General features: G+C 43.6%; 1 protein-coding gene across 10 annotated transcripts in view; it reads right to left on the bottom strand.

Annotated features, from left to right (window-relative positions):
• ITPR2 (inositol 1,4,5-trisphosphate receptor type 2) overlaps window positions 1-18,889 on the bottom strand; it is a 351,496-nt gene that overhangs the window by 208,545 nt on the left and 124,062 nt on the right. For all 10 annotated transcript variants that reach the window (XM_084811532.1, XM_084811531.1, XM_084811533.1 and 7 more), the window contains 5 exons: window positions 17,274-17,439; window positions 14,498-14,671; window positions 7,954-8,043; window positions 7,740-7,865; window positions 5,636-5,758 (listed from right to left, as the gene is read on the bottom strand). In XM_084811532.1, coding sequence (XP_084667658.1) covers window positions 5,636-5,758; window positions 7,740-7,865; window positions 7,954-8,043; window positions 14,498-14,671; window positions 17,274-17,439 — 679 coding nt within the window. The remainder of the gene's footprint in view (window positions 1-5,635; window positions 5,759-7,739; window positions 7,866-7,953; window positions 8,044-14,497; window positions 14,672-17,273; window positions 17,440-18,889) is intronic.

Below are 18,889 nucleotides of genomic sequence, written 5' to 3'. Positions count from 1 at the left end.
ATTCCTGCCAACTTGTCTGATAACCACCCATGTTGCCTCAGCCGCCAATTGAACTGGTGCCAATTCTTCCCCTGTAGCCCGAGAAAATCCGTCAACGGCAGCCTCGAGCACTCCAACTAACTAAAAATTGTAATAGTCATGTGCAGTTATATTCTGACTCAGAAAAATTGGCCTTAGCAATGTCACTAGTTGAGGTTCCAGGTTTAGCCTTGGCTGATGGTCTGGAAATCAACCGGTTAGCTTGCAGCTTAGCCAAAAGCATAAATGCCACCTCACGAGCATTGTCATTGTTAAATAAAAAGCTGCGTGATCTAAAAGGTGCAGTTCTAGAAAACAGAGCTGGTATAGATTACCTCTTCCTTCTTCATCATTTAAGTTGTGAGACACACCAAAAGCTCTGTTGTTTTAACTTAACTGATAATGGCAATGCTGTAGATGAACAGATCAACAAGCTGCACAATATAGTAGCTAACAAAACAATAAAACAAAACAATTAGCTCAATTAGTTGACCCTTTGGCTTCCAGATCTTAGCTGGCTTAAAAGCATTGTTCATCCTAATTCTACCAGTATTGTTCATAAAAGTTCTGTTATGTCTCTGCGTTCCTTGTCTTATGCGCTGTTTAACCAATCTGTTTTATGTCTCAGCTAGTAAAACTGCTGCCCTCTATGCTCTAATAGCCCAACAAGAGGCTAAGTAATATGTATGTCACAAAAAGCTTTGTATAGTTATCAGAAATGCTATAATTGTAATAAAATTATGCATTTAAGGGGGGAATGTAGCAGCCATATCGGGGATCAGACTAAGTAGCCTCATGCAGTCTCATGCTTCATGTTCTTGCTGAGCTCTTTCTCCCTTGAATATATTGTTGTAAGCTGACGAGACACAGGAATTCCTTATCTTGTCAAAGGTCATACAATTGTATATCTTGTTCTCTGCTGTTCTCTTCTGTTCTCTCCTTATCATGGCTACCCTATAACCCAGTTCTTGTATTATAAACAATAGTGCTAAGAGAAGAAATGTTGAGGATTGCAACCCCATGCGGGAGGGGGAGGAGGAGCCGTTTCATATGTGTCACAATGTCTATAAAACCAATGTGCTAATGTAAATCGGGGCTTCTGGCTCTTTGGAAACGATTCCAGCCTTAAGCCCGCGCGTTAAATAAAGAATCTCTTTTTCCTTCACTCCGTGGTCTCTCTGACTCTGGGTTCTGCAACACATCTAGCTAAGTATTGTCTTCGGTGACTAGAAATGGTTCTCCAGGGTTTCAGACACGGGTCTTTCCATGTCCTACCTGGAGGAGCCAGGAACTGAACTTGAGATCTTCAACATGCAAAGCATGTGCCCTACCATTGAGCTACAGCCCTCAGACAACCTACAGATGCACCATGTGACACAGCCAGGTAATCAAATGGTCTCCAGGAACCTCAGGTGACCTAGCCATATAACTGACAAAAAGATCGTCATATGTGAATAGGCTTTTGGTGTGGTCAGGGAACAAGGCTGAATAAGGACATGAAAAGGGGAGGTTCTGCTGTGAAAACTGACTTGAACCCATGCTCTAGTAACCTCCCGTTTAGACTATTGCAATGCGTTCTATACGGGGCTGACTTCAAAAACTGTTCGGAAACTGTAGGTGGTTCAGAATAGTGCTGCAAAATTATTATTTGGGACTAGGCATTTCGCAACACTACACCTGTCCTTTGCCAGCTGCACTGGCTCCCAGTCCATTTCTGGGCCCAATTGAAAGTGCTGGTTGTAACTTTTAAAGCCCTTAAGACCAGGTTACCTGAATGACTGACTTCTCCCGTATATGCCCACCTGAACCTGAAAACCTCCAGAAGCCCTTCTCTGAGTGCCCTTGCCAAAAGAGATGAGGTGCGTAATCAGTAGGGAGAGGGCCTTTTCAATGGTGGCCCCCCAATTATGGAACAATCCCTGCAGAGAGGCTCACCTAGTCCATCGTTATGGTTCGTTTGTTGCCAGGAGAATACCTTTTTATTCAACCAAGCCTGTTAAATAACTGATTTTTTTTAGCCCGGGCCCCTCAGTTTCAGTTGGGCTGAGAAAACATCACAAGCAGTTTATGGCCTGTTTGATACACAGACACTAGGGATGTACGAAAGTCACTTACCTTCTCACGAAATTGATTCGCGGTGGGGGGGAGGCGCTCCGTCCTTCCCCCCGAAATTCTAGTCAGGGGGGTGCTCCGCCCCTCCCCCCCGGATCCTGGCTGGCTGGGTGCGCAAATGGCAGTGGCCGTAGCTGCCGCCGTTTGCGTCCCTGCAATCAGCCATGATAGGCTATGTAAATGTTTACGTAGCCTATCATGGCTGAGTAAAACAAAAAACCGCGCGTACGCAAATGGCGGCGCCCATGGGCGCCGCCATTTACGTTCCTTATTTTGGCACGTGTAGTCTACGTAAACATTTACGTAGACTACGGCAAAAATAAGGGGAACGCAAATAGCGTAGACGCTACGCTATTTGCATTCCCCTTATTTTCACCGTAGTCTAAGTAAATGTTTACGTAGACTACACGTGCCAAAATAAGGAACGCAAATGGCGGTGCCCATGGGCGCCGCCATTTGCATACGTGCGGTTTTTTGTTTTACTCAGCCATGATAGGCTACATAAAGATTTACGTAGCCTATCACGGTATTTTTTAAAAATCTAGCCGTGATAGGCTACGTAAATCTTTACGTAGCCTATCAGTTTTGTGTTTTTTTTGGTTTTTTTTACTGGAAATGGCGGCGGCGGCGGCCGGTCAGAAGACCGGCCGCTGCAGCAGCTGCCGCACCGCTGCCAGGAAGATTCGCCCAAGGTAAGTCCCATCCCGGGGGGGGGGGGGCAGACCGTCTCGCCACCAATTTCGGGGGGCCGAATACGCTGGCATTCGGCCTCCCCAAGATTTGTGGTGAAATTCTCTGGCATCCCTAATCAGACACAGACCCTGGAGATGTAGGCTCAAATCCCACTTCAGCCCACAGAGTCATTGGGTAGCCTTCAGTAAGCCACTCTCTTCCAGGCTATCTTCAGATGTGATCTCATGGATTTGGTGGAGAGAAGCACAGGTGCCCTACCCTTGCACACTTTATATAACACACAACCTGAGTAGTGATGACAATTCCCTCATCCCCACACAAACTAACGCCAGTGTCCTGCCTCACAAGGATATTGGGAAGAGAAAGCAACATAAAAATTGTAAGTCCCTTGGCATGATAAATGCATTCTTATGGATTAATACTGTTGCACAGTTTGACAGCTGTTTCCCACCTCTTCGTCTGACAATGCACAAGGGCTCCCGTAAGTCAGTCCCATGTCTAAAAGCATTAAGAAAGATGGGCACTGGAACTGCTACGTGGCCAAACCATTGAAAGAAATCAGATGTGGGTAATACAGATACATACACGCATATTACACTATACAAACACACACTCCAATGGCATGTTGTTTGGAAAACCAGTATTTTCCACTAACACAAAAAACAAACCATATTTAAAAGTTAAGGGACCGAAGCGCAATGGAAGCAAGCCAATAAAAGCACTAAGACTTCTGCATCCTTATGGGTGGATTCCTTCAAAGAGTTCCTCCTGTAAGATGGTGCCTGCTGTGGCATTTGCATACATCATTTATTTATTTATTTATTTATTTAATTTATTAATCGCCCATCTGGCTGGTCATCCAGCCACTCTGGGCAATGTACAACAATAGAAACAATTTAAAACAATAAAATTCTAGATTAAAAACATCATATTTCTAAAATTACCCTAACCCACTCCAAATGCCTGCCTGAGCAAGCATGTTTTCAATGCGTGGCGGAAGCTCATTAAAGAGGGGGCATGGCAGAGTTCCCTAGGGAGGGAGTTCCACAGAGTGGGGGCCACCACAGAGAAGGCCCTCTCCCTCGTCCTCACCAGCCTAGCTGTCCTGGCTGATGGGACAGAGAGAAGCCCATCCAAGGCTGATTTCGTTGAGCGGCCTGTCTGGTGTTGCTGGAGGTGCTCCTTGAGATAGAGGAGTGGTTGGCAGGTGTTCTAAAAACAAAGCATGCTTACCCCCCCACATACACACCATTGTTTTATTGATTTGCATATGTAATTGATTAATCAATCGATCAACGAATGAACATTCACATGATTGATCAACAAGATTTCTTCCAGCACATGACTGGCCTAACTATGATGATTAAAAAAATAAAGACAAGAGTATGCATTGTCTGCATTGTCTTTTCCTGAAAGATCTGTTTTTATTTTCATATTTCATTACAAACAAAACTAAACGAAGCGGCCAGAGAAAGTGGGTTTGATCACTGCTTGTCATTTGCATTAAAAACAAACTAAGGAAGAAGCCCCGGTGATCACACCTGAATACCGTAGACAGGGGGTTGGTGCAGACTTAATGTGCTCAATACATTGCTGACTCCCAAGCTTTTGAGGGGCTTTGGACAAGATATCCTCAATGGGAATCCTCTCTCAGGGAATCTACCTTCTCATTGCCATTGCTACCAGCTGCTATCGCTCCTCACCCATTTTCGCATTACTGCTACCGCTTGCTTGCTTGACGGGCAGAGAGCCAGTGAGTAGGGATGGCGGAGAATTTCTCCACGAATCTCGGGGAGGCCGAATGCCAACGCATTCGGCCCCCCAAAATTGTTGGTGAAATTCTCCGCCACCCCCCCAGGATGGGACTTACCTCCCTCGAATGTCCCTCTCGGTGGCGGGTCCCAGTGGGAGTTCGGCGGCGGTTCATCGGGGATGGGGGCGGCGGCCAGTCTTCCGACCAGCTGCCACCGCCGCCACCATTACAAAATAAAGTAAAATAAATAAATAAATACCCGTGATAGGCTACGTAATGATTTACGTAGCCTATCACGGCTGACTTTGGAAATCTAGCCGTGATAGGCTACGTAAATCGTTACGTAGCCTATCACGGGTGTTTTGTGTTTTTTTCCACTTTTTTATTTCACAGCCGGGGAGACGGGGCTGAATTTCGGCCTGAATTTTGGCCGGGCCTCCCCCCCCAGCCTGAACTTCGGGGGGAGAACCAAAGCGCCTCCCCCCCACCGCGAAGCAAGCTGCAGGACCAGGTAAGTGCCTTTCGTACATCCCTACCAGTGAGCAAGTAGGCAGAGGCATCTACTGCTCCACCTTCTGATCACCAGCATTGTTTGGGGCAGAATGAGAGGTAGCTGAACAAGCAAATGGCAACTGTGTGGAGGAAGAGCAAGTCTGGGGGGCTCTTGTCAGTGGGCCCCTGCTGGGGTGTGGACCCTCAGCAGGTGCCCGACCATGCCTATCCATGGTGCCAGCCCTGGCTCAATCCTCAGTCTCTTAATTGGGGCTTAAGGGATACAGTGGCATCATCCTGGTTAACTAGGGACTTTTCTTACCTTGAACTGCAGTTAATGTTGGTACCACTGTATCCCTTAACTGTGGGAGCACACCTCTTCCCTCTGATCTCTCGAGTGTGTTTAAGAGATCACTCCCATTAGTCCTGCACTATCCACGGTTAGGGAAGTCTTAGGATGGGGATGGGGAAAAGCCATGGATTTGAAATGCTACATGTAATTTAATGCAACTCTGGATAATATAAGAAGCCATGACCTCTGGCAAGAAATTCGGTTGAAATACTCACACCAGGTGTTAAGAATAAGTTGAGGTGTTTATGAAGAAGAACTTGATTCTGAGGATTTCCACGACAGAAGTTCTGAAGGAACATGTGAGCTAAGTTCATAATTTCATTCATTTTTTCATCAATCTTCAGGTAATTATTTTTTTCAAATGTAAAAGAAACAGACAGAATGACAAACAGACTTATTAGTTGTTAGGCACTGATATTAACATAATCAGAAATATATTCCTCATCCCCTTTCCTAGCTTCAAGAGGCAGCACGCTTCCTCAGAGCTATGGAGGTAGCTTCCTGTTTCCTCCAATGTGCATCAATATTGCCTATTCACTTTCTTTGATTTGTTACAATTTTTATTATGTCCTACTTATATTTAAATTAAAATCATGGTGGCTTGGAAATACCACAAAATATATGATAGAAGCAAACTAACACAAAATAAATGCCAAAAAACACAGGGCACAATCCGAACTCAGAGGCTTACGGCCATCCAGGGCATAGCAGGAGAAGCGGTGGAGGCGATCTTTGCTGCCACGCTCACCCCACTCTGCATTGTAGTTAGACAGGCATTTTTGCCCGTTTGAGGCATCGGGGAAGGGGAGGGAAGGAGGCTGGGGAAGGCTGGAGATAGCTCATATGCCCGCTTCCCCAGTCCCTTCCCCACCCACAGGAACGCCCCCTTTCTGTCCTCTCCGAGTCTTGCCTTCTCTGTGCTGGCTGTGAGGGGGAGGGGAGCTCAGACTCCTGGGTCCGAGTTCAGGGTGGTGTCTCCAACCTCAGTTCCAGGAACCCAAAGTATCTTATTGCGCCCCAGACTCTGTCTAGGGACCATAGGATTGATCCCTTAATAATTAAGGAATTTTTGGAGGGAAATCTGCCTACATTTTAAAAAACATATTTATTTGCTTCCACTAGATTTCTTGTGGGAGGGAACTGCACAAGAGCAGGGGCACCGTTGAGAAGACCCTGCTTCTAGGCCCTGTAGAAGTTTTTTGGTTTGGGGGACAGTAGGGTTTGGTGAAACTCAGAACATAACTCCAACAAATTTCATAATAATTTGCATAGATATAAAGGATAATTTCAGACACTCTGAAGTGAACATATCAATTATCATTAGGGCACCAACACTTAGTCAATTAAGCAATTCGATGAATTGATTAAAACCTGCTAATAGATTTACAAAAGAAGGAATACTTTCTGTAAGATGGGGCTTCATGTAAGATGTCATGTGCATGCATCATCACACAATGCCTGCACATACTTTTGCCCCGCTCCCAAAAAGGAAGTATGTTTTAAAAAATAAAACTATTGATTTATTTATATGTAAATCTAATCAATTAATTAGATGAATTAATTTTTTTAATCAGATGACAGTCTTAATTAGAATGCATTAAAAATAATAATAATGTTAAGAACACAGTCATCTAAGTTTCTTCTCTTCATGCAAGAGATGTTTCCAAAAAGACTGAGCAGCCAGGATGATTTTGATTTTATTCCTGTAAGTGAAGCCATATAGCGGTCTTACACATTTCTTCACTCTAGGACAAGTCTTAAGAGTTAACTGTTGTATTTAACATTCCCTCAATTCAGCCACCTTTGCTTAATGACTCAAGCCCTGTTCAGCTGTTATGCCTGAACAGGGTACAGAAATGCATGTAAGGAGCACAGGGCTGTGCCACTTACATTCAGCTGAACGTGAGTAGAAACCATCCACCATCCACCATGCACAACTGGGGACCCTGATGAGGCAGGGTCCCCAGTCACCTAGAGAGTTCTACTCACATTCAAGTGAATGTGAGCAGAAGCTCACTTCAGACCTTGCCATGCAACCTGGCAAGGTCAGGAACAGGGAGGTCAGGGCTGGTGACACTAGGCACAGCCCGCATGTGCAGCCCTGTAGTACTTGCACGCATTCGTATATCTTGTTCAGGCATAATGCCTAAACTGGGTTTCAAAGAGATTTAACCAGTTATCAGGGATGCATTTACTAATACGTGCAATTTATGAAATGCACTATTCCCACTGAGTTCTGTGAAGCCTGGAATAACCTTCAAATGTCTGTTATTTAATTATCCTCATTAATTATAATCACCATAAACATCCATTTATTACCTTTTCATAGGGGATCTGCAGAAGATCTAATACCACACAGTGGGCTCCCATATTTTTAAGCAATCGCTGCTGCTGATTTCGACATTTTTTATTCTGGATGCAGAGTCTGCTTAAGCGGATCAAAATCTGATAATAAAGTGTAATATAAAGCATGAGGGAAAATGTACAATGCTATCATAATAACTGATAGCCAGAAGTATTTTTATCAGCATACCTCCATAACAATATTGTAGTTGTTACTCTTGTTGCTATCAATCTGAGGTTTCTTACTTCCGTCCTGGACTGGACTTAACATATTTGATTCCTATAGTTTAATGAGAGAGAGAGAGAGAGAGAGAGAGAGAGAGAGAGAGAGAGAATGAGAGAGAGAGAGGATTTAGCTTCAAAATACTAAACATGGGCCAGAAGAGTATGTAAAGTAGGTTTAGATAATCTTTCACTAGCAATGTGCAAAAAAAATCACCCAAGACAAGCTGAAGTGTTACAATGCAATCCTGTATGTGTCTACTCAGAAGTAAGATCCATTGCATTCAGTGGTTCTTGCTCCCACGCATAGGACTGTAGCCTAAGATGGCTGATGTGTCCAGTGCAAGGATGTGTATATTGCCATATAACAACAACAACAACAACAAAATGCAGGCGGTGAGAGCCGAACAAAATCATATATCAACAAGTTCTACACACTGAATATTCTACCTTTTCAGAGTCTTCAGAATTCATTTGTCTTTTCCTCCATTTTTTTAATATGTTGTTAATATTATGTTTATTCATGTTAGTATTGATGCTATTATTTCTAAAGTCGCTACTGTAACTAGGCATTGCACATAAATCAAAATAAACATACACACCATGCACTCAGCCTTACTATCTATGAGACTAAACACACAAGGGAAGGGAAGGAGAGGAGAGGAGGGAGATCCATTTGAGAATACCAGAGATAAGAGGTGAATTTTTAACATGCATTTAAATCCAGTTTCTTCCTGTTGCTATTCTTGCTAGAAGAGAGGTGCAACTTCTTGAAAAACTTTGATCCCCTAAAGTTTCAAATCTGTTATATCTCCTCACAACCCTACACAACTGTGGTACCCATGATCCTGTATTTAGAACCAAGGATCACTCCTTTTAATAGCAAACTCAGGTGATGTGAACTGAAAGGATTGGAGCTAGAATCAGAATTGGGAAGAGGAAGGTATCAAAATGCTCGAAGGAACCCCTAAGTCTGCAGAAGTAAAAAAACTGTAAAAAATAAAAACTTAAGAGAGCGAACAAACAAACAAACAAACAGCCCAAGGACAACTGAGCATGCTCATTAGCCATGGAAGTTATCAACTGAAACGAAAAAAAGGAATAAGGCTGGAGAGGGAATAGAATGGAATGTCCTGGGCCCCATCTACACTGGGCTTTTACTCCGGGGCGGGAGCAAGGCAAAGTCCCTCCTGATAGATGACATAGTTGCGACTTCACAGCCATCCGTGGTTTTCGCACAGAAAATGTGGAGTTCCAAGGAGTCGTTGTGCCGCGATTTTTTGGGTTTGCTGTCTGTCCCTTCCCCGAACCGACTTCGCATTTTGCAGTGGGCGTGCTGTGGGCGTGCTTAGTGCCTGTGTCACTCTGTGATGCCCCTTTACTCCCCCATCCCTTTGCAGCTGCGCAGTTACAGAGGCACAGAGGGGCGTTTTCATCTATTTAATCACACATTCGCACAGTTTTGCAGCTTCGTATCTTTGCAACGGTTGTGGACTCACTACCCGAAAGCCAGGGGTCAGGGGTCTTGCAGGAGGACCAGCATCGCTCCAGCCACCATTTCAGAGTGATGGCTAGGCACGTAGCGCTCACGCTTGTGACTGCAAACCATCGCGAGAGTCTCAGGCTGGGGAACTGACAAATTGATGGTGCAGAAATGAAGGAGCAGAAAACACCCAATTTTTACCTTAAAAGGGTCAGAAAGACACAGCAGAGCCCCTCAAATACAAAACAGCCACTGAAGTGTTGTACCACCCCACTCACAGGACTGCACAACTGCGCATTTCAGTATAATGGCAAAAAAAAGGGCACAGTGAGTCTGTTAGGGAAGCGAGTGTATTGCAAGGCTTGCTGATTCGAAGCTGCATTGCTGCACAGTTGCGACGGGGTGTGGGGTCAAAGCAGTGCCATATAGATGAGGCCCTGGAGGAGGGCATGGCTGGGTGGCTGGGTGGCACCCTGAACAGAAGTGGACACACTGCAACATTTTGTTGCAGGTTCTACATGATATTCCATGTTTGCCTCATCCGAAGCCCACATTCTATACTTTCAACTTATCTAGTGCTCCTTCTTGAGTGTCATGTTTCATTTTCCTGATGTTAGAAGAAGTCTCCAGAACAGAGGCTTCCCACAAGGTCATGGGGAAAGACTTCATTTTATTTCATGTCATTCATTTGTTCTATTTCAATACCATCTGATAGCCAAAGCTCTCTGAGTGGTTTACAAAGATTAAAAACCATCCAAAATACATTATACAAAGTGTAAAAACCATTTACATACCTATAAACAGACAGCACACGCACACACATGTCTAAGACACTTTTAAACAATCAGCAAATCAGAGTCATCCCCAGGGGTGTATGTTGTGTACCCTTGATGTATGACCAGCGAAGGCTGGTGGCTCTGATGTCAGTGGGGTGGTGAATCCGTTTCGGGTTTCAGTCAGAACCAGCCAGAACTCTAAAGGAGCTCTCCAAGGTGTTAAGTGGATTCAACGCCCCATTGATGTCGGAGCCACCAGCCTCCACTGTGTACAACTCCAGTAAAACAGTAGCTCAATAAGGAGCGTTTAAATTCAAACTCCTCTAATAAAGTTGGATAATAAAGATAATAGCAATTTTTTCTAATAAAAAATTTGTGTAGAATCGCTTTTCAAAAAGATACAAACTCAGAGCATTAGTTGAGGATTAAACTGTATGATGTGCAAAAACAGATGTTTCTTTCCAAAACCTACAGAAAGAAAGAAACGTCAAGAAAAAGAAAAAATGCCACAACAATAGAGTAGGCAGGGCTGCCAACAGGATTTCCTGGGCCCAGTACACTGTGACCTGGTTCGCACGATCACTGCAGCCTACTGTGGCTTATTAGCTTATTAGCCACTGTGGGTTTTGGGTGCCGATGGGCGCCAGTTCACCAATCCAAGCCCCCCCCCCACGGCTTCTCATTGCGTGTGAACACAGCAAGGGTGGATTGTTGGGGTGGTTGACAAGCCAACCAGAACCCATGGGCTGTTTTAGAGTTGCGGGTGGCTTGTCAACCACCCCAACAACCCACCCTTGCTGGGCTCACACGTAATGAGAAGCTACAAGCTAGAAGCTACACTGTACCCCAAATATTCAAAATGGCCAAAATGCCACAACAAGAAGCCCTGTGGGGAAATTTACCCACAGCGGGTTCTTGTTACATGCAAACTGAGTCTGTGTGGTGATTTGGCCCCCCACCCCACCCACAATACTAGCAAGAAGTATCTGGTATTGTGAGGTATACTGCCTCTGGACATGGAGGTTCCATTTAGCAACCATGGCTACTGGCTTCTTCTCATGGAGGTTCATATCAGAGAAAGGAGTTTAAGTTCACGACCAATGATCTGCTTGTTAAATGGACTTCTATATGGAAATGTTTGCTAATTATTAATCAACTGATTAAGAATGTGTAGTGACTATCACATGGTGGACTACTTAATAAATTTAATAGAGGGTCTATTGTAAGAAAAATGGTATCCACCCCCCACCCCGCCCCCAAGAGCTTAGAACAAGGAGGTAGCTCAGTGATATGTAGGCTACATGATGTACATATTGAAAAAAGAATCTTCTGAGAAAGCAGAAGATAGAAGGAAAAAAATAAAGATTTGGAGGTTTTCTACATGAGGCAGTAAATCTCCTGTTAATCCTCTGTATCTACTTTCAGTTTTGTCGCAGTATTGAGATCAGAGCACTATATAAGGGGTGTTTACTTTCCTGCTTGTCCTCATAACCTCTTGGTGGCACTGTGGCACAGAATACTGCAAATACACAAGAGAAAATTGTGCCTTTTTCACTTTCACAATTAAATGCCATATTTTCTCTGCTTTAAAAAAACTTGCTGAGACGGTTGGTTAGACACAGAGGTGAAACTGGAGGGTCATGATGTCATCCAAAGAATCCACAAAAAACTGTGAGTGGGGAAATTACGTTGGTAAGTCAATTACTTCTCCCGAACATCTGGTCATCTGACATCTGTTTCAGAATATGGAGGTTGCATTTAGATATTACACCAATAGCCACCTATGTTTCATGAATTAATTTGTCTGCTCTTCTTAAAAACCCATCTAATCTGGAACTCTACATTATATCAACAAATATGGCATTCCCAACCCTGTGTTTGTCTCATAACACTAACACAGCTGAGTTATGTGAAAAGACAAAAACATGATGGGAGCTAGAGGGTTACCTCATCAGAAATGGGAACATTTTTATTCCAGTCTGATACTCTTTCTTTTTTCAATGCACTGAAATCACCACACACCCCTTGATTTGTAATCCAGAAAAATAAAGGAAGGAGACACAAGGTATACATATTAATCAGAACTTTCTATAGAAACAGCATTTTCTGAAGGCACATCAGAAGGCACTTATGGGTCTTTATAGATTAATAGTGATGCAGCTGAACACACATGATGCACCATGGCAGCCTTTTCTAGTGAAATAGAGTACAAGCCGGTGTTGATAGGAAATCTTTGCTAGTTTTTTCACCAGTGCTGCATCTGGTCCAACTCCTTTTGTGTAGTAAATTGATTTTGTAATATTGGTATCAATAGATGTCTGCAACAGATTACTTTGTTCTCTAGTAATGAGCCATTGGTCTTACCTCATGATCAGCAGGAGAGATTTGTGATGAAGGTGGGTGGGTTATCACATCAACTGGCAAAGTTGAAAAGGGGAAATGCCCTATCACATTTAACAAGTTGCATTCCCCACCACCCTCCATATAGATCTGTAATTATACTATGTGTCTTATCTCAATTAAATCCCAAAATAGAGCAACAATAACAGCAAATTGGTGATGCCTGAAATGTATTCTTTATCACATCAATGTTCTGCCCTTCCTTCGGTGGCATTTGGGGTTATTACTATTTATTACATTTATATCCCGCCATTTTTCCTCTTTAAGAAACCCAAGGCAGCGTACATAATCCTCCTCACAACAACAATCCTGTGAGTGTCAGGGTGGAAACTGAGCCCACAGAGCCCCAGAGCAGTTCTGATTCTGAGGAAGAGCAACCACCCGTGGGAGAGGAGCTCGCTCATCGCTCACAGGCACAGTGGCAGGGAGAGATTCCTCCTGCCTGCATTCCTGAGAGAGATGGTGACCCTGGCAGCGAGACAGCAGGGGAGGGGGCCTTGCTGGACGCTCGGCGCAGACGCAGGGAGCGGCGCCAGATGGAGGGCGCCAAGAGGAGGCGCTCTGCTCGCTTGGTGCTAAAACAACGGTCGTGTCCCAAGGATCCAAGGATAAGAGGGAGGACCTCTCCATAGCCCATAAGTTCAGAATCTTCCCGCCCTTCTCCTTCAAATGGGGACTAACTGCCTTACCTGGAGCTTAGGCTACTCTGCTAACTACCCCAGTGCAGTACCTTGCTTAGTCGCTGGTGATTAGCATCTGAAAGAGTCATTAAGTTGTAAATAGAATAAAGCCTTGGAAAGAATCCCTTTCGTCTGTGTCTTGAGTTGGCTATTGGAGGGGACTGTAAGAGGCAGCTAGGGTGCTCCTGACAGTGAGGTGGGTTGGGCTGAGAGTCTGTGACTGGCCCAAAGTCACCCGGTGAGCTTCCATGGCCGAGTGGGGACTAGAACCCGGATCTCCCAGCTCCCACTACAACAACGTAAAATGGTTATCCCATTTTATCTGCACAGCAAATGAGCTACCCCAGTGAGCTTCATGACTGAATGGAGATTCGAGCCTAGGTCTTCCCAGTTCAAGAGTCACATGACTCTTTTATATATCACTTCGCATTGGCACATTGGTTGGCCCAGGGCTGGCCCAAGACATTTTGCAGCCTGATGCAAAGGACAAGATGGCATCCCCCTCCACCACCACCACCATTCCATGTACAGACTCTGACTGGACAGGTAGTTGAATCTTACATGAACAGTACAGACAGGAGCACATCCTCCACTATACCCAAGCACAGCAGGCTAGCTTAGTGGGAATAGGCTGTGTGACAAGTGCACCTCTGTCCTTCAACAGAGGGGAACAGCTGAGTGGCTCGCTCAGGTGAAATGGCTGGGAAGCTGCTCACACACACCTCAGCATCTGCTGACTAAGGCAGCTACCTCACTCTGCCTAATGCCAGAACCGGCCCTGTCTTTGTCACTTTGGTAACATGCATCCAGACCAGGAGGCCTATTCTTCTGCAGGCCCAGAAAGAAAAGCAGCAAGAAGATGGGCTGAGGAGAGACTTTTTGCATCACTGTTCCCCAAGCAACTCCAACAACCTCCCCAGCATCAAGAATTCCAAGAGCCATGAACCATTACTACATCTGCCCAGTTAAGCCAATGAAACTCAAAGGAGATCAAACAAAACTTGGTGAAAACTTTAGAAAACGCTTCAGGAATGTTTTAACTGTTGCCCACTTTTTGTTTATAAACTGCTTTTAGAACTTTGAAAGGTGTTAAATAAATATTCCACTAAAATGCCTACAACCATTGTTATTAAAACAAAAACAACACACAAGGATCAAGCCCAAAATACACACCTCAATGGGCTCATCGATTCCTTTTGTCTGACTTTCGCCCAGCTCTCCACTCTCATAACTGCTGCTCTTTTCAACCCAAAGTTCAGATTTTTCTACGGTAAGCCTTAACTGGTCGAGGTCAGCTTTAATTTGCTTGTAGTTGTCCACGTCTTGATTAGACACCAGCAGCTGAACCTGTCAATAACCAGAATTTCACAAATGTTTCACTGCATGAACAGCAAACATCAGGATGGTTCCATTCAACTCTTTGATTTAATCTTTTAGAAAGACCATGAAATTTTCATCTTTCAACAGATCTCATAGGTATTAGTAATTGAAAGCAGAATATTTACAGCTAAAAGCAAAGGAAATCAGAGGCCTGGTGTACACATGTATGTACATCACTTGATTTCACATCAATTGATTACTCAGCACTTGATAATTTGCAGCTGAACACTGCGTTTGAAATGACATGAAAACTGCCTCTTATCCATGATGTTCTAATGCATGGTGGTTTATATGCAAGTCACCACTTCATGGTACAGTCATCCAGTGATCAACATGCATGAGTAAGAGCATCCTAGAATTTTGTTAGGCCCACATTTGGAAGCAAACCAACCTGATTCACACCTCCTGAACTAATATGCACGTTGTAATACACTTATCCTTCTGATTCTGCACTTCTCCAAATGTTATGATGCAGTGTTTGGCTTAAAAAGCACAGTAAAATGTGAATAAAAATGTGTATTTTATCACAAAGCAAATATCAATGCATATTTTACCATAATATGTGTACTAAAATGTGTACAAATTGTTGTGCAGATCTAAAAAAACAACAGTGCAGATTAAACCCAGAAATGGGATGGAACGGGTTTAGGAACACAAGCAATACTGACATGCACTGAAAATTGTCTGATCTGTTCATCCCTATGCATGAATCAACAACTCCAAAAATGAAGATACTGGATGTGAACTTTATTGTACTGAAATAGCACAGGAATGAATCCTTTTAACTGAAGTTTTGCCAAGAATAAAATATGACACCCAAAGAATGCATGTACTCCAAATCTGAACAATGACAGGAAAAATGACACATTTTGAACTTTCAACAGAATTCGGAAGTTATTAGGAAAACTTTTGAAAAGAGTCATTTTAGGCATCGGGTAAGAAAATGAACAGAAGTATTTTAGGGGGGAAACACATTCATACACATGCAGGGGGTAATCTCAATATGCCTCTGAAAAATTAATCAAATAAGAAAAAAAATGTTAATTCCCCTTCCTCTTATTTTTGTTGAGTATGTGGGAAATTGTTATTTTTTTCCCTTATTCAACTAATTTCGCAGAAACACATCCACATCTCTCTTTGATCACTTGGGGTTATTTCCCCCATAATGTATTCATATATATGTCTTCCTAAAGTGACTTGCATTTTGTCCATTTTCTGACCAGTTGTCTAAAACATCTTTCTTTCTTCAAAAGATTTTCCTCATAGCTTCACAATTTGTTATAATCTGCAGAATTGGCTACCAGGCTGTCTGTCTGCAGAGATTATTAAAGAAGATGTTAAGTGAAACTGAAATTGATAGTTATCCCTACACTAACTCTATAAGCACTGTGAGAAAATCCGTATAACGCAGTATAAAATGATAACACTGCGTAACATCAAATACTCCTCCGCTGCAGAGAACTGTTACTGTTTACGTGACAGGGACAGAGGTCACTATTCACAAGTAAAATGTCAGCTAGTACAGCATTGTAGGCTGCTTCTCCCTAATACATATCCTTGTTTTGTTACAGAATTGATAGATGTCTCCGTAATTTAGGTTTTCAAAAAATAATTTCTGCACCAAGGTATTTCTTCAACCAGTATAAACTAGCAATTTAACCAAATTTGTATCATTGTGCATAATTTATTCTGCAGTGTTTACTATTTTGCATAGCTGATTTTATTTGTACTATTAAGGGGAAGAGCAAGAGCCTATACAGGGTGGTGAAGCTTCTGACTACTGGAAATCTCGTACAGCTTCTGAAATTTCATCAGGATTTGCCCATACATTTTCAGGTTTTGTGGTTTTTTGCAAATATAAAGGCAAAAAAGTGGCTTTAAAAACAAAACTAAGAGATTTTTTAGGAAGTTGAACATTGCGGCCAGTGCCATATTTTGCAGTTTTTCTGAAGTGCCACTGAATCATGGAGTGTGCACACACAACCCTGGATATCTCTCATTCACATATAATCATTTCCCGCTTCCTCTAGAGTCAGTCAGTTCAGTTTGTTTCCCAATTAGATCCTTCTTTCCTTCACAAAAACATGTCAGCCACTCAGCTCCTCAGCTATCATTTAATAGGGAACTGCAGCTGCTTATGCACCTAATCAGCATAGCCCTACTTTAATAATAGGTAGAAGGTCATTATGCAGCAACTGTCAAATGCTAAACAAAACCTTCCCTGCTGTTTGTAACTTGTGCAAGTTCAGAAGAGGAGGAACTTAGTTGGCTGCCTATATGTGGTACAGCCCAGTTTGAACACTGCAGTAAGTGGGCCAGAAGGAAGGGTATGTAAAAGCCTCTGCTTTTCTCTACTGAAAAGTAACATCTGACCAGGCCCCAGGCCTAAAATGAGCAGTTTCCATTGACTCAGGTAAAGGTGATGCATAAACATTCTTACTGAATTTGTATCATTATGAGGAAGGCTTGCATAAACCACCAGCAACCAGAAGGTATGTAAAAGAACAGCCTTTTAAAAAAGCCAGCCCCCGCCCCTGAAACTGGCTTCCAGGCACACTTGTGACTATACCTGCTTAAATGCTTGCAAAACTTCTTGTCGTTGGCTGAAGTGTTTAAACAACAGCTGCAGGGCCCCCGAAAGCAAAGGGGGGTAGTCGTGCATGATCAGGTGAATGAGGACTCGCAAAAACGTCCTGCCCCCTTCATCATCCAGCTGCACAGCATTTTTTTCTTTTCTGCATGAACACAAAAGCAAGCAAAGACTCTGGTGATAATAAAGCATTAAAAAGTGGCCCTGTTCCGCCATTATGTTCCTGCGAGAACTCTCAAGCTGGTATGAACCTTGGAGCCTTGACCCGTTCTTCCTCTCACCACAGGGACAAAGTAATAATGGGAAAATATGTGAGGCACGCACATCTGTTTCTCATGTGTAAGGTGCCACAGGGCTCAACTCAAGGAATCCGTCAGCAGGGCCCATGCACCTTAGTGACCTGGGGGAACAACAGCAGGCTCTGCCAACCTTATATAACTGCTGCCTCAGGTTTGGTCCCTCAGTGTTGGAATAGGTAGCAGTTACATCCAGCAAAAGGACTGCAAGGAGACTAGAAGCTGGACTCCAGTGTAGCGGTCAAGAGGGAGGAGCCTAAGCAAGCACTGCAGATCTTGTTTCCTTCTCAATAAAACTTTTGTCACAGCACATAGGCCTCTGTCTTCCATGGGCTAAGAAAGCACTATGAATACACTCCATCTGATCCACCTGTCAGACAGCCTTGCTGCTCTAAAGACTCCTGTGCCTTGCCTTCCTTCACCTGGGCTGCTTGGAACCTGACCATCTGTCTTTGACCATGTACCTCTCACTAGGTCCTCCCCAACCTAGCAACTTCCAGACGTTTTGGACTTCAACCTGGTGCCTTCCAGATGTTTTAGTTCAGTCCCAGCCAGCATGGCCAATGGTCAGGAATGCTGGCAGTTGAGATCCAAAACATCTGGAGGGCACCAGGTCAGGGAAGGCTGTTCCAGCCCCTCTGATCCTTGTTTGCTGCCCAGGACCTTATCCTGACAGCAGAAGCTGGTGGGGACAGACAGTTGATAGGGTCCGGACCCATAAAGGAACCTAGCACTACCCCTAGGATCTCACCTACTGCAGGGCCCTCCAACTTGGTTGGAATTTGCATTGAGAAAATACTCCTCATGGAGGCACAGGGGAATTTCATGCACCCTCACTGGCTGAGCCCCAACTGTCTGTGCCAGGACAATTAAGGAAGCCTCCTAGGCCAATATTTATTTAGCTGGTCAATTTGTTAGCCACCCTTCAGCATAACCTCCCAGGGTAGTGTACAATTAAAAGAATAAGATAAAATGATAAGAATAAACTAATACACTCGGAGCAACCCCAACATCAAAGTTGCTCATGGGCCCTCATGAAGTCAAAGCCAGCACCTCCTAAAATGACAGAAAAAATAGCCTAATCCTAAACATATTTTCTCAGACATAAATCCCAGGGTGTTCTATGGGACTTACTTCTTAGGAGTAAAACCTGGGGAGTGTAAATCAAAGAAGTCCCATCCTATTTACTTTTCCAGGGGATTCAATTTCAGCACCCTCTGTTCTTTTAATTTAAAAACAAAACACCAATCTTATACTTGTAAGAGAATAGACGGCTCAGCCCAAAAGCAAATATATATG

Source organism: Heloderma suspectum, chromosome 7, assembly GCF_057233095.1.
Source record: "Heloderma suspectum isolate Gila_16-S chromosome 7, 16-S_ref, whole genome shotgun sequence".
NCBI classification, from domain to species: Eukaryota; Metazoa; Chordata; class Lepidosauria; order Squamata; family Helodermatidae; genus Heloderma; species Heloderma suspectum.
The sequence above is the reverse complement of the archived record's forward strand: the minus strand, read 5'-3'. Positions and strand labels throughout refer to the sequence as shown.